At 43.5% G+C, this 16637-nt stretch overlaps 1 protein-coding gene across 1 annotated transcript in view; it reads left to right on the forward strand.

The window, feature by feature from the left end:
• The window catches only part of PSMC2 (proteasome 26S subunit, ATPase 2), a 233299-nt gene that overhangs the window by 100463 nt on the left and 116199 nt on the right, over positions 1 to 16637 (forward strand). Inside the window, exons 6-7 of the mRNA XM_069628069.1 lie at positions 15560 to 15632; positions 15744 to 15839. Coding sequence (XP_069484170.1) covers positions 15560 to 15632; positions 15744 to 15839 — 169 coding nt within the window. The remainder of the gene's footprint in view (positions 1 to 15559; positions 15633 to 15743; positions 15840 to 16637) is intronic.

Genomic DNA, 16637 nt, shown 5'->3' on the forward strand with positions numbered 1-16637 from the left:
ATACACACCTTTCTTTCTCTAAATCAGTAAGAAACCATTTGGGATGGCACACAGACACTCCCTGCATCCTCAGGTGACATAAATTGCTAGGACACTGTGGACATTAATACATCACTGGCACATTTAGAGCAATACTAAGATGAGTGGCAAAGGAAAGGTGTTAGATCACACAATTATTCTGAAACGGGTAAGTACTTTTGAAACCCCCAATGCAAAGTAAGTTAACCCCTTCCTGGAAGGATGGGTGAAACACAAGGACTGAGGAGAGAAGAGTCATTCAGGGAGCCAGGACAGCCAGTGTTAAGTTAGCTAAAGTCTAGGTGAGCTGAAGTACTTCTTGCAGGTAAGTAAATGTCTTGCACAATGTTTAGAAGTCTTTGTAGAAAAAGTAGAATCAATGTAGGGCCACAAACTGGGAGGCTTGTATAAGCCAAAGATGCAAGCAACTCTGCAAAAGCAACGAAGATGAGTCTCAACTGAGAACAAGTGAGGCTACACAACAAAAGTTAAGTTCTCTTAAACTGTACAGTACCTTTTGGTTAGAAGAAATGGTTCCAACTGGCTTCTGTTCCTGTGCAGCGCTGCAGATCCTGTTGCTCCTGGTCCTCAGTCGTGGGGACAAGAGGGGGGACTTCTGGGCACTCCTGCACTGCAATGGGACTGTCAGCGACAGCAACCGGCTATCTTCACATCAGTGGCACTTTGCGGTTTCAGCTCCTCGCGTCTCCAGCAAAAAACATCACTGTGGTTCTCGGATACCACTTCGGACTTTCCTCGCATCTGGGGTCCAGCACTCTGTTGAGGTGGCTCAGGCTTGCTCAGTCCTTCTTCCTGGGAGTCCGGAGGATCTTCCTGGAGCTCAGGTCTGACTTAAAAGCAACGCACTCGGTTTGGTGTTCCTCTCCCTAGCACTTTGGTTCCAGCAGCATCAGCAGTGGAAGTAAAACCAGCTTCGAGAGGATGTCCAATTGAGTTCACTTTGGTGTTGATTGGTCCCACCAACTCAAGGGGAGAAGTCGTCCTTGCAGGGCTTCTCTAGTCGAGGCGAATTCGGAGCTTCAGCACAGCCAAGTTATTCTTCGGATTTCCTCGTCCAGTGGTCGACTGCCTTCCAAGCCAAAAAGCTTCACCTTTTTATGCAGGTTCCTCCCAATCATTCCATACTGCTATCTGTACTCCCCCTCCCCCTCACCCCCCCACTCCCCCTTTGCTGTCTGTACTCCCCCTCCCCCCTGCTGTCTGTACCCCCTGCTGTCTGTACTGCCCCCGCTGTCTGTACTCCGCCCCCCCCCCACCCCTTCCCTCTGCTGTCTTTACCCCCCGCACGTTGTCTTTACCCCCACTGTCCTTACATCACCCCCACTGTACTTATTCAACCAATATCATACAAGGGAAAGGACAACACATTGGGACCAAGTTAATGATACCATACCGACTATAAAATGCCGCTTCCACCCATGTGATGAACCAGTTGAAACGCTGAAACACTTAATTTTATACTGTTTCTATTTTAAAACCAAGAGAACCATTTTGTTAATGAAATTTGTAAACATAGACTTTGTAGATTGCCCTGAATCACTCTGGGTAAGAATGATGCATGGTAATCACAGGCCTCTGATATTTGCCTTAGTAAAATATTGCAAACATATTGAAAATTAATTAGCGCACTATGACATGCAATGATGCTTCGTTTGTAACTTTTGGTTTTCTTGTTTTATGTCTTTTGTTTTAAACACTCTTGAAGTACAATGATCATGATGATGATCTTTAATTTCTACATATGAAAGGACTATGTTTTAATGTTTAAATTACTTTTGTAAAGCTTCAATTTTTGAATCATAGACAAATAAAAAAAAAAACGTACTTCCCCCACTTTTCTTCTTCATTTCTTATGTCCTTCTTCTCGTTAAAATGATAAGGCAAATCCTATGGCAATTATTCAAACTAACAGGAAACTCGCAGCCAACATCCAGGAGGTGTTTCTTGTTATAAGTGTAAATAATAAGTAGACGGAGGGAGAAAAGGGCTTGTTTGATAATAATTGCAGATTCACAAAGAAATATTTACTGAGCCTATTGAAAAAGGGAGAGACGCCAAAAGGGTAGATAGTGTCAGCTATAAACATGCTATTAGGAAACGGAAATCTGAATTGGACATTAATGCATGGGAAAAGCTGGAGACAGCAAGTAGGAAAAAAATGCAAAAAACATTTTGCGGTGCATAACGATAAGATATATGAAAAGATGTCTGGGTTGGAAACTGATGCCCCAGATAATAGCTGGGTGGCACATTTTTGGCAAAGTAAATGAAAGTGCGAATGATAAAGAAGAGGTTAGCTCTAGGACACAGGTTAGCTCAAGAGGCAATATTGAGGAACCTCCAAGGATAAACATGGAAGGCACCTTAGGGTTTAAAACTAAGTGATCAAGACCATCAAGACATCCAAGCGGAATGGAGCCCCCGGCTCAGATGGGATTCCTGCCGATTATTATCGGGATTGTATAGATATCCTGTGACCAATCGTGACCATTTTGTTTGATCCTATACATACTGGAGGCCAATCAAATTCCTGATGACTTGAAAAGAGCAATATTTGTGCCTATATTTAAAAAGGGGTGTAGAGTGCCCCCAATGTATCTGCAGATCTCACTTTTAAATGCAAGTTTTAAATTATTTGTGAGATGCCTCTTGAACATCTTGTAAGATTGGGTTACTTCCCAGTCTATCTTGGCTCCGATTTAATTGGGATTCCGACAGTCACTCGTAACCATGGAGCAAGGGTTACATTTATACATTTTGATTGCTCACTCTGAATATAAAGCAGAACCTGTCTATTTGGTGTTCATGGACCGAATCACTGTTTTCTTTTTCTATTTTTTTATTTTAATTTATTTTATACAAACTTTTGAAAAAGAAAGGAAAAGAAAACAACAAAATCCTAGCTAGTTATTTGCTACCTAATACATATTACAATTCTACCTATAAAATCTTTAACTTTTAAAACTTCTCGCAATTCATTATATATGCATTGCTATGTACACTCAAGCAAACACAAGTCTCTTTTTATAATTTCAATTGCATCCTGTCGTTCACTTGTTGCATCAGGTTGGCTGCTCCTTGGATTCTCCGTCTTTTTTATCCATCATTTTTTCCAGCTGTTGGGGAAACAAAGCAACTGCTAGTGACACTTTTTTGTGAGTGCTGCAATGCAGGCGTATCCACCAGTCTTCGGTACTGTATGTTGCAACCAGGTTTCTTTCTTGAATGAAATATTTGGATCGTACGTCCTTGAGTCCAGTGCAATTCAGTACCAGATGTTTCAGTGTTTTGTTATCTGCTTGGCAAAACCGACAACTCACATTTTTGCCTGCCCAGTTCCTTCTGTTGCCGAGAACATCTCCTGTTTCGTATAAATTCAATCTGAATCTCAGATAGTACCTCCTTAGAATTTTGCACAGAAACAATTCCATGTATTGGAGTGTCTGGTTCACACCCTTTGCTTCTACTGGGCTGTTTGCCATGCATCTGTGAGCACTTCTTTTCTCTATTGTCCTAATCCAATCGTACTCAGAGAGTTTCTTTTTTATGGCGTTTGGGTTGTTTATGAACAAATTGGCGTCAGTCCCTACCTCTTGCAGGATTTTCTTGCAGTTCACTCTCCATTGTTAAAGAATCGGCTGATTCTTGTTCTACCAGTAACTCATATTGCGGACCTGCATATTCTACTGTCTTGCCATATAGTTAGAGCATGTTCCATGTGATTTTGGTGTTCATGGTCACCACTCCTACTTCGTACAGGGCACATGCCGTTGGATAACTGACTGGCATTTGTAAGATCTTTTTCCAGATCATGCCCTCACAGCGAGACCAAATTTCACAGGAACAACCGAACATGCTTTCCACTCCAAAAATTAGTGCTGGGACAACCTTGCGCTTGTAAATGTTCAACACTGGTCTATACGAGAATTTCCCGTATTTTCTGTGGACTACCAGCACTTGTGCTGTTAATTGCTTGCATTTGCTTAGAATTTTTTGTACCATTGGTTCATTGCATAGGCTCGAGTTGATGTAAACTCCTAGATATCTGCTGCTCTTCACTTTTTTCAGTTCCTTTCCCAATGTCCAGTGAAATTTTTGTTTTTTCAAGGTGGCTCCTTTTAGATTTTCTAGGATCAGGATCTCTGATTTGGCCGTATTTACTTCTAAGCCCATCTTCTCTGTGTAGGCTTTCAGGGTTGATAATTTTTGCTGCAGACCCATAGATGTGAGGTCTAATAACACAATATAGTCTGCCTATAGGAGCCTGCTAATTTGAATACCATTCAAGGTGGGCGGAGTACTACTTACACCTTTAAACGCTTTTCCCAAATATAGAAGTTAAACAGTGTTGCACCCAATGGGCACCCTTGTTTTATTCCTCGGGCAGTTGGAATTGCCTTTGAGTGATGGCCTTGGTTGTCCAGCCGGATCTTCACTGTAATTTGGGAATACAGCTCCTTTATAGCCAATATGAGACTAGTTGGACTTCCTTTTTCAGATTCAGCCAAAGGGTTTCCCGGTCCACTCCGTCAAAGGCATGTGCAAGATCAATTAGTGCTAAATAAACCTTCTGACCTGAGCGGATCGCCTCCATTTTTAGTAGATTGATCAGCAGAAGATTCAGGCTGCACCCCACACCCTTTACAAAGCCTGTTTGTCTGATATCAATCGCTTTGCTTGTTTTCAACCAAGCCGACAGCTTCTGTAATAGCAGCGTGGCAAAGATTTTTCCAACCACATCGAGCAGGGCTATCGGCCTGTAGTTAGTTGGCTCCGTTCGACATCCGTTTTTGAAAATAGGTACAATTATGTCCTCTTTCCATGTCAGTGGTATACAAGCTTCTTTTGTGATATTTCTAAATAACGTTTCGCAGAACTCAGTCCATTCATCTATATTTTCTTTAAGCATCTGATTTGATAGGCCATCTGGCCCCGCCGCACGCGAGGCACTACATTTATTAATACACTCCTTTGTCGTCCTGCTCAAAGGACAGGTCCCAAGGTTGGATCATAGGGAACTCAGAAGAGCTTGTAGCCAATTTTTCTTCAAGTGTATTGAGTTTCCCACTGGCTTTCTGTTACCATATTTTCGATCACTGCCTTTTGCGGATTGTCCGCTTCGTTCACCAGCGTCCAAAAGCCTCTAGAGTTACTTTGCACGAATGTCTTCCACATTATTTCAGCGTCGTTTTGTTCTAGCGTTGCTCTGTAAATTTTAACCCAATTTCTGTATTTGTTCTTCAGTGATCTTATTTGTAGTCACTGGTCTGCCTTATTTCCACTTTTAATTTTATGGCAGTTTTTCCTTAGATCTCTTTTTCTTTCAGCGATTTGTTCATTGAATGTATGTTTATTTGTATTGAGGCTTTGCTGGGCATTTTGATGCCATTCTATAGATTTCCATAAATTCCCGGTACTCAATAGGATATTTATTTGGCTGACTGGGTTGAGGTTTTATCATGTCATCATGAAGGTGATAAAGATCGGTCTTTATCACCTTCAACGCTGTAGTTTCTGTAGCCATGGTTTCAGTTAGGAAGAAATAATCTAAAATGGACTTCTGCATTCCTCTCCCACGCTGCCACCGGAGGGATGTCTCCCTTTGTGTTCCCATTCGTCATGTTCAGGGATCTATCATCCATTTCTTCTAGCCATGTATTTTTCATCTTCACCTCTTTTATCAGGGGTTTCACCTTCGCTGAACTCTTTACCACTGTTTCTATAAGTTTTAAATTGAGGTCGCCACATATCACCATATTCGTCTCCGCATTATTTGCCATCACACTGTCTACGGCATCCAAAAGTTCATCCATTAGATTGGCCCGTTTTTGGTCCTGATGATTCCAATATATGTGGAAAATATGGACTATTCTTTTCTTTGTTCTCATCTGGGGGTTTGACTCCTATTTGGTGTATTGTATATTAGGTGACAGATTTCTCGTTGCTTTGATACCAAATCCACAATTACGATTGACTAGTATGAGCTGACCTGACTTGGGGCGTCCCTTCTTCTGGACTACAGCGGGATTCATCACGACCTCGAAGCCGTAAATGCATGGGCATTCAGACAGCCACGTTTCTTGTAAACATAGGTTGTCACATGTTCGTAATAACTCTGCGGAGAGAACTGCTAGATGTGCAAAACCCCTGGTGTTCCATGTTGCCCATCTAACCTGGTTTTGTTCCTCATGGCATTAACTTCTCAGGGGTTCATTTAGTGTCTTCGCTAGCCAGGCCCATTTACTTTCCTCGTCAGTGCTGGTATCGCTTTTTTTTTTGTAGGATTGGGCGCCCCATTTGCCTCAGGTGTATTGGTCACTGTGATTTCGATTTTGGACACTTTTGTACCGTCTCCTCTTGCTATCGCGTCATTCTTGCTTTGCTCTTTCGTAGATTGTGGTCTCTGCCTCTCATTCTTTGCAAGGTGTGTACTATCAGCACTCTGGGTTTCTTTTATTGGATTCCACTTTGTTGATAATGCATTATCGACTTCGTAGATCTGAAATCCTGCTTCTATTAGGAGTCTTTCACACATTATCACCTGTTGGGTTATTTTCAAGGACTCGATGTGTAGCAATTCGCTTGCACATCCGTTTTCATTTAGCAGTTCTAAACGGCTTATTTCTGCACTCTTAATTGCCCGCAAGGCAGGAATAAAATGGAACAGTTGTAACACCAGGTTTCTATTTAACGGCTGATCGGCTTTTTATGGCTCAATTCTTTCGATTAAGATCCTGAAGGGCATTTTTGTCATGATTGATCTTTCATAGTCGCGGTTCACTGGCTTTCCAAATTTCTCGCCACTCATCTGGCTCTCATCTTTTTTTTGAGACTCTGATCTTGGATTTTTGTTACGCAACTGGTATGGAACGTCCTTCGTGGCTTGCGCCGGCGTTAGTCTCCTCTGTGATCGCCTTTTTCTTGCACTTTTCAGACTCAAGCTTGTTTTTCATCAGACTTCATTTAAATTTTTCTTCTATCGTATAGAAGGGTTTTACATTCGAAGGGTCTACTGCGCTACCGCTAGCTTTCGCCTCTTTTTCTGGTGAGGCAATTAGCCGGATTATTCTTTTGGTTGGTAATTCGGTCTTCGGGTTCTCAGTCTCTGGTGTTTTTGTCTCTACGGGTTCTGTGGCCTTCTCATTAATAGAGGGTATCTGTTACACCTCGTTTATCATCTTTTCCTCCTGTTCATCATGTATGCTATATACTGACATATTCATCAGTTCTTCTCCATGGCTCTCTTGATCATTACCCACCGCCTCATCTTGGACTTCTCGGTTGGCGCTGAAGACTCCAATCGTTCACTTTGCTTTCCATTCTCTGCGCCCTTTTTATTGGCCACCTCCCTGTTCGTCTCAGCATTATTGATTGTCACGTTCAAGGTTTTGATGTTTCTAAAGAAATTCGAAATACTTTTTGCATTTTTGTTCTTCTGCGCCACCATATTTCTTGTTTACTTTTTAGATTTGCCTTGCTTAATTTCCCCTCCTTGTGTCTTTTTGGCTTCCTTCTCTTTGTTTGAGGAATGTGGTTTTTTCGAATATTTCAAACGATTCATGTTCAGTGGACTTCTCATTTAGCGCTGATTGCTTTGTCGGAGTTCCCCTTGGCGCACTGATCCCGTCCCTTGAGATTATATTCGGCGTCTCTGCTGTTATACTTGTGGGTGAATTCATTCCCTCAATTGGAGGCACAAGTAGCTCTTCTTGGTTTAGGGAGCACTGAGGCTCCAATTGCTCACTTGCGTCTCCGTTACTTAATTTATAGTCAACTGTCACCAGCTGCGCATCCTTAGCGACAAGCTGGTCCTTTTTGTTTCAGTTAGCTCTCCCTCTTTATCGAGGGTTACTATGCTTGGGGCGAACTTTATTCCTCCTTTGTCAGGATGTGTACTCATGTGTTGATGATCACTTGGAGGGACATTGATGAGAACAATCATTTCTTTGTTCTGATTGATTTTGATTCTTTTGAGCCTCACTTCCTGTGATTAGCTGAACGTGATTATGAGCTCTTCGACTCAGATCTTGTTTACAGAAAAGCTTCGTTCTCCTCTCTTGCTCTTTGTTCAGTATGGTTAAAGCTTGTTTTGCGACCTCTGCTAACAAGCGTTTGTCCTCAGCATTACTTTTTAATGCTTCTTTTAGGGCCAAGATCGAGTGTTCATTTCCACATCGATCCATTTTGTTTTGTAAGGTCATTTCGAGCAAATCACTTTCCATTTTTATCACTTTCGCACTCAATAAGGCGATCAAGGTGTTTTGGTCCTTGCAGGTCTCATTTAGTTGCTCATATAGTTTTGTCAGAGGGGCTACTGCAATTGTTGTGGCTGACATCAGTATCTGTCGTAGTTCATTCACTACTTTTTCAATTACTGCCCTAGAGGCCATCATCCCGTCCCGTTCTTTTCGGGAGATCAACTTTGAGTTTTTATCTTTCTGTGGCCCTTCATTTGATTTTTCTAAGTCGGACTCCGTAGTTGATGATACAGTTGAGATCCCGCTCTCGGTTGGGCCGCTAGTCCTGTTCTTCTGTTTAGATATACCGGCTTTTGGCATATTATTCACCATACTGTTTTTTTGCACGTTTCTGTGAGTGATAAAATTCGCTCTCCGAACTTGCTTCGTTACGGGTTCTTTTTGACTGTGTGTCATTCCTTGCCTCTATCATGATCTGATGTCTTGCTGCAGCCGTGTCTGTGGGAGTTATTAATCTATCAGCGGGGTTGATTTTGTTCACTTCAACCCCGTCTTGCACTCTGCTACTTGCATACTTCGGGCCCTTTGTCGCCATTTTTGCATTTAATAGTGCCAGATCTATGATCACTTGATCCGCTACTGCAATGGAGTTTCTTCGGGATTGTTGCTGAAGGCTTGTGGAGGTCTCAGGTTGCAAACTAGAGATGGAAGCCGGTACCCATGGTTCTGACTCTATTTGTTGGTACGTGGGGGCTGGGATTAACTTTTTCTTTTGTGTAATGTCGCCCCCATAAAATGGGTTAATCCATTCTTGTTCGTCTGATTATTGTCCTGATGATGAATGCCCTTGGTTGTGCCTCCGCCGCCACTTGTTCTGTCTTCTTACAGATTTTTCAGCACTCAATTGGGGTATTGCTCCGCTCATTGCCTTTATTGAGACCTTCACTAGGCAATCTCGGCAATCTTCACCTTTGTCTTAATTGCTCACTTAGAGCTGAATATTCGAGTAAATCCCACTTTTCCTTACAGCTGTCAGAGGCACTATATGGTGGATTTCTATTTTCTTTCCTAATGCCATGTACACTCGTGGCATTTCCTTTCTTTATTTCGTTTTTGTTCGCCGCCTCTACCTTCTTCCACGCCAGTATTTTCAAGGAACAAATATTTGTCTTCTGAGTTTCCAACTGGTTGGGAGAGTCTGCAGACTTATTTGTAGAATTATTTCCTTTGTGGCTGCTCATAGCTTCCACGTTAACTTCACTTTCATCGTCTGAGCCTCCTGCCTTCTGCAGCTCAGAGATATCTCTCCTGCTGTCAGGCACATTCCCATAATCCTGCGCTACACGGGGTCGGCCACAGAACTCCATCGCTCCCTCACAACCCTCCTCTGTAGCCGCCTCCGCGCTCACCTCCCTCACGGCACCTCCCACTATAGGCACCTTCACGCCACGGGCAGCAGATGCTCTCCGCGTCCTCGCAGTTTCCAGCTCCAGGAGCCCGCTCGCAGTCGATGCAACCCCATTTATTTTTTTTATTTTCTTGCTTACGATGTTTCGGTCATAAATTTCTACAGTTTGGGTTTCCGAACTCGGGCGTTTATTGCTACTTTGATCTGTAGTGCATAGGGAGAGGGGGTGGGGAGTGGGCGTGTGCTCTGAAGCTACCAATGCTTCCAGAGCTTCCATGTCGCTCACAAGTTCCGTGTGTGAGCAGCAAAAGACAGCCTTCACATGTCGATCCTCGGCTGGACGGCCGTCGCCGCACTCCATCCCTCCCACGGCCAGTTCCCCCTCATTCACTCCCATATGTGACTGACAGCATCATTGTTTGTTTAAGTCTCTCAATTCTCCGTGTTGGGGTGCGGAGAGAGCTCAGGGAGAGGAAGGGGATGAAAGGGGGGCATAAGAGGTGTAGGAGGGTGAACAAGGTTCGAAGGGACTCGCCGCTTTAGTGTGGGGGGCTTGGTTCCCCTTCCTTTGCTGAGTCCACCACTGGTCTCACTGCGCTCCACGTGCCTCAGCTGGGCACGGGTCAGCGTTCTCCCTGCCATTTCCCTTTGCTGCTCTACCGCCAGACGCCCAAGGCTCCCAGGGAACACAGGCAACACACTCCTGCCACACTCTGTGACGCTCCGCGTCTGGCCAAGAGTTTTACTAATTCAGCTCCTCCCTCAACAATAGAGCACGAAAAAACACTGGGCTTGGTCCACAGGCAACACACTCCTGCCACACTCCGCGTCTGGCTAAGGGTTTTACTAATTCAGCTCTTCCCTCAACAATAGAGCAGGAAAAAACACTGGGCTTGGTCCACAGTCCACAGGCAACACACTCCTGCCACGCTCCGCGTCTGGCCAAGGGTTTTACTAATACAGCTCCTCCCTCAACAATAGAGCAGGAAAAAACACTGGGCTTGGTCCACAGTCCACAGGCAACACACTCCGCGACGCTCCGCGTCTGGCCAAGGATTTTACTAATACAGCTCCTCCCTCAACAATAGAGCAGGAAAAAACACGGCTTGGTCCACAGTCCACAGGCAACACACTCCTGCCAATCACTGCTTTCAACAAAGTTAACCAGAATAAAACATGAGGGGGTGCTTGGGACCCATGGCTGTCCAGCAAGCATCATTGATATGTATGGTTCTACATACCAATAATGAGGCCTGTTAGATCTGGTAGTGGGAGACCATGCACACCCTGGTTCCCAATTCGAGCAATGGTTAGACGCGTGCAAATTGGCCCCACTATTGTGTTCTCTTACATTAACCTACAAAAAGAACTGGTTGACTGTAATGCAGATGTCCCCAAGATTAGGGGGGTTGTCGAGTCCAGCTTTGGTGTATGCCGATGACTCAGTCCACATTGCTCGTACTCCAAGAGACCTACAGCTCCTAATGAATAAATGTACAACCTATATGGGACGATTAGATCTACAAGTTAATTTGAAAAAATCTGCAGTCGTGGTTTGCTGCTGATGATAAAGGAAGAATATAAAATGTCCCGCTATGTGGTGCAAATCCCAAACGAGGGTTAATTACTTTGTTTAACTCGGGATCTGCTTTTCCGAATTCTTTCCGGTGGAGGAACATTTATCTAAACAGCTATCTCTAATGCAACAGTCCATCGGGGGGGAGGGGGGAAATCTTTCGTTTTATAAAACAGCAGAAGCAACAACTGACTAATATCATCAAATCTATACAGCTCCAACGTTGGGGGCTCTAAAATATGGCTTGGCAGTGTGGGGCTTTGTTTACCAAGGAGCTGTCCAAAGAGAAGAACATTCTTTCTTGAAGAATTTGCAAGCTCTCCTTGGTTCAGCACAAAATATTTTGACCGTGAACCCCCCGCCCCCTATATTTTTCGATTTAACATTTTTAGTTAAAAAAAACTCATCAAGAAAAAAACTGCAAATGAAAGGGCGTTAAACAGTTTTATTCAGGATGAGTTGGCCTTAGAAACGACTCTATTATGGCTTGGGCTAATCCAAATGCAACCCTCACCCATTATATCACACATTTGCTTACCAAAAGGGGAGTTGAAGATATTACATGGCTTTCTAATATAGAACCTACATAAGAAAGTATTAATGCCAACATATACTACGGCTCCCCAACATTGCTAAATGGTAATGTAAATTGAGATCTTAAGGAAAGGCTGAAAGAGTGGATAATGGATATTAAGGAGTCTTTTGAGATCCTTAAACCAGCAAAAAGTGATATGTCATACTAGCAAGCAACTAAACAAAAGATTAGTTGACCTGCACTAACAAATTATGAAGATGTCCGATAAAGAGAACCCGGCTTATTGCTGGGCAAAAAACTTAAGAGCAGGTTGGCGTATGGAGGCAAGATGCCTGATGTGCAAAATAGAAGTAGAGCTTATGGCAACTTTTATTTTTTTGCCCTGTCATATGCGCTATTATGAGAGGCTCTTGGTCCCTCTCTTTAAAGCTAATAGATTTGCATAGTATTGCCCGGTTTTGGGATTTTTTTTTTTTTAAGTGTATAATCCCCTTTTAAGGCTTGGGTACCGTCTTGTTCTAAAAAAAAAAAAGAGGGGCTTGGAGACTTTAGAAAAGAAAAGGGAGATGGAAGGGTACTGTGAGAAACCTGAAGGTGTCTCCCTGTCTAAACCTTGAGGATCTGTCATCTAGGTGGCCAGTACACAGCCAACGCTATTGAATCCAGTTCCTGGGGGTAGACCAGTGAGGGAGGAACACCGGATGGGGGGGTCCTTGAGGAGTGAGAGTGGAACACTGACAGGTGAGCCGCAGTATTCCCCTACCTTTGACACGTTTTCCCCCTCCGCTCACGTATAACATTCAAAACAACTGCCTCCTCCCTGCCTTTTCTGGCACGTGAACACTTTTGTACAGGGACAAGAGACTAACACCAGAGCCTGACGTGTCCCAACACAAGGGTCAGGCAAAGTCAGGCAATTGATCAGAATCACACACACCCGACAGCCTTTTCCCTTCCCCCACAGGGATAAAAGCCTGAACCAGAGAGCACAGTACGAGTACTGCAGACAGCATGATGAAACGGCTAATCTGGCATGGCAGTTCAAACGAAGGAGGAAGACGGCAGGAATCGAGAGGGTGGGGAGAAGTGATCTTGCCCTTTTCATCCTAGAACCATAGTACCTTCGAGGAAGAACGCTTAAGACTGCAAACAGTAGCACATGTCTTGCAGCAGATGTCAACGGTACATGGGGCAAACCTACGCCGATAAGCAGGAGCGAGAGACGCTCCTGCGACCGTGGTACCGCCCTTGACTCCATTGAAGAGGTAGCCAAGCTGTTCATCACAGCCTGTGAGTCGAGGGGAGAGCCGATAAGAACCAGGCTGTGATAATTGATAATCACATTGGCAAGTTTTGCACCAAGTTCAGGGAACTGTGAAAGAACTGTGAAGTTTTATGGGGAGGCCAGCTGCAGAGGGGGACTGGCACCACGTGGGTGCTAACTCCAGAGACTCTGGTCAGTCCCCATCTGAGAGAAACTATAGATACCAGCAGGCCATAAGAGGGCCAGCGTAATAGGCCAAAGTGGTCATACTAGGGGTCAAGCAAAATCCCTGTACAATTGAAAGACTTTGATCTACAAACAGTGTAAATGAAAGGGAAATGAATCCCACCAGCATTGAATTGTGACTGTGAAGTTAGCAGGAGTGAACGCAACCAAGGGATGCTGGCGAAAGGGTCAAGGTCTAAAGTCCAGAGAAACAGTGTGTTGACAGACGTAAACCCGGCAGAGGGATGTCCACTATTTATCTATATATTTATTATTTATAAAGCACACATCAGCCCGGGGGCATTGTGGCACTGTTACAGACAGTCGAACTTAGTTGCAATTTACATACAAATTTACATGTTATGATACATTTTTACATGGTACAGATATGGTTTCTGGATTGAGGGGGCAGTGTTGGGTGAATAGGGTGGATTTGAGAGATTTGCGGAATGCTGTGAGCGAGGTCTCTGCTCTGAATGTGTTCGGGAATGAGTTCCAAAGTTTGGGGGCAATGTGTGGGAAACCAATACCTCCTGCTTTTGCTTTGTGGATGTGAGGGACGCGCAGTTTGTTGGTGTGGTTTGATTCTTTTGGGGCGAGATGATGTGTTTTTAAAGATGGTTTCTGAGAGAGATGTTGGGGCTGAGAGGTTAAGGCATTTGTGTGTTAGTGTGAATGTCTTGAATGTGATCCTATCTCTAATGGGAAGCCAGTGGGCGTCTCTTCGGCCTGTGAGATGTGGTCTCTTTGGGATTCTGAGGGCTGCTCTGACAGCGTTATTTTGGACAGTTTGAAAAGGCATTGAGAAAACCAGGGAAGTGAATCTCGCTAAAGAGAAGATAAGGGTCTGAGCCTGACCAAGGGAGATCTGGCTGAGATTTTAGAGAGGTGAAGCCTTCACCCAAGTAATGCCAGTCAAGAGGGGTACGAGCCCGGCAGAGGGAGTTCCAGGGGTGACGCTATCATCCAAACGTCAAGTAAGAAAATAACTGGCAGATAAATTGAGGAATACAACGGAGAAGGGTCTGTGCCCAGAAGAGGGGGACCCAGGATTGAATCATTAGCACCCTTCCGGACTTTCATTTGTTAAAGAAACTTTTGTTTTGTTAGCTGAATATGTCCGGCCCTCTAAGGCAAGAGACTTTGAAGTGAAACGAGACTTGGCCATCAACGTTCCTGAAAGCTACCATTGGAACTGTCGTCTCATGCTGGAGAAGCCCAAGACTGTACCGTGCTACAAACTCCCATCTTACCCCGTGCACAAAACATGGGGAAGGTTGGCCCAGGCTACCGCATCCTGACATATTATTTGAGAACACATGTTTATTTTCTTGAGAACTATCCCACACTCCTTTTTGTATTAGTTGTAAGGTTTGTCAATAGTTTTTTTTTAGTATAGGCCTTTTATTTTGACACACAGGCATTAGGACTGGCTTATTTGTCTTTTGATGGACGACGGTTGCTCCCTGGCTTATTCTTCATTTGATGGTCGATGCTTGCTCCCATCTTAGGTTTAGAATAGTCATTTTTTTCACCATGAATACAGAATTAATTGTTCAATAAACACCCTTGAACTGTGATCACTTGTCTGTCTTAATTGTTGCCACCATGAGTGTCTCACAGTAGGTCTTCCTAGATTATCAATGTTGGTGTAAGCATTTCTTCTGATGTTTATAGAATATATGGGCACTTTATGCTACTTATTTCAAGAAATTATTGGTAAACCAAATGAATCCCAGCGTGTTAAGTCTAGGATGTTCATGTTGTCTTATTGGCCAGAGTGAATATTGATTTTAATAATTGTTTTTAGTCAACACATTTTATGTTTTTACACATTTATTGATTGTATTGATGCTGCTTTTGTTTTGGATACCTGTATCCAAAATAAAGAATGTTTTGATGTTTACTTTTTCTTAACTTTTTCCCTTTCTTTCCTCCCTTTTCTCTTCCTCTTCTCCTTTCCTTTACCTTCGTCCATTTCTTTTCCTTTCCCCTCTTGGTTTCCTCTCTCATGTTATTTGTATTGTCTGATCCATTGCCTGGCAGAGCACGAGAACTTTATTCTTTTTTTCTAAATAATTATTGTGTTTTTAAACATTTTTCAACCCCAGTTTTTAACATAAAATGTATGAATACATTGTAAATGCTTGCTACTTCCCGTACATGTTCCTGTTGTGATTGGGCTACTGGATTCCAGTATTGCATTTGTCTACCTGGTGGCACCCAATGACATATTGGAAATTGTGACAGTTGTGAAGGCGGTTCATGGGCAGGAATGGTTTCTTTAAGCATTGATTTGTGTTTTGTTTTTTAGTGTGGATAGAAATAAGTATCAGATCCACATTCCCCTGCCTCCAAAGATTGACCCAACCGTTACCATGATGCAGGTAAAAATCTGTTTACTACTAGCTCTTGGCATCACTAAACTCAGACACTTTATTGGGACACACATTGGCCTTTTCATTTAAAAAAAAAAACTGCTTTTGGTCTTTTCTTAGGTGGAGGAGAAACCTGATGTCACTTACAGCGATGTTGGAGGGTGCAAAGAACAGATCGAGAAACTAAGGGAGGTTGTTGAAACCCCTCTGCTTCATGTAAGTCGCATGCTCCTCTTGTTCAAACCCAAACCTAATTGCTCATCCCCACCCGCTGTCAAACTGGAATGGAAACAATCTAAAGATGGGGGGGGAAATAAATGATTGCATGTTTAAGGCCTTAAGTAAGGACATAGTTGCAAAGGTGGCCAACTTGGATTGTAACATGAAGGACATTAACTGAGAATGAAAAGCTAATTCTGTTCTTTTAGAGAAGGCCATTACAAATGTATATGCAGTTATCTATTATGGGAGAAGCCCATTTCAATGTGGAACTTGCCATTTGTCAAATGGATGTTGGCTCATGCCGATGTGTGTTCTCTTAGCAAGCTCCAGTGTAATTCGATGCGAGTGAAGCCTGCCACAGCAGAACATTTCTCTTTCTAGAAATTGAATTGCAGGAATGAGCAAATCATTTCACGCTATCCGTAAGCACTCTTGCTTAGATTTAGAATTATGTGTGGATTCGAGTAGAGCAGCATGTCCCTTCGAAACCATTGAGGCAATTGCTTATTGATCATAATACTCATGCCACAGTTAGTTCACTTTATGCTCTACTTTAAGATGATGCGACATTGCAGGCTCCTGTACTGGAGGAAATAATTGTCAGTGTTGGGTAAGGTTTTCTGAAGTCCGACTGCTGTGGGCCTCTATAAGACTTGTCTCTTGGTATTTGTTAAAGATAGCGTCACGAGGGCGCTGCGTACCTGTTCGTCCGGTTTGGGGTCTCGAAGATGATGCCAGACTGTCTGATGTTCCGTGGAGACGTAAGTGATGGCGCAGGAAACCAGCTCAGCT

This window comes from Ambystoma mexicanum, chromosome 12 (assembly GCF_040938575.1).
Source record: "Ambystoma mexicanum isolate Mex_15411 chromosome 12, UKY_AmexF1_1, whole genome shotgun sequence".
Classification (NCBI taxonomy): domain Eukaryota; kingdom Metazoa; phylum Chordata; class Amphibia; order Caudata; family Ambystomatidae; genus Ambystoma; species Ambystoma mexicanum.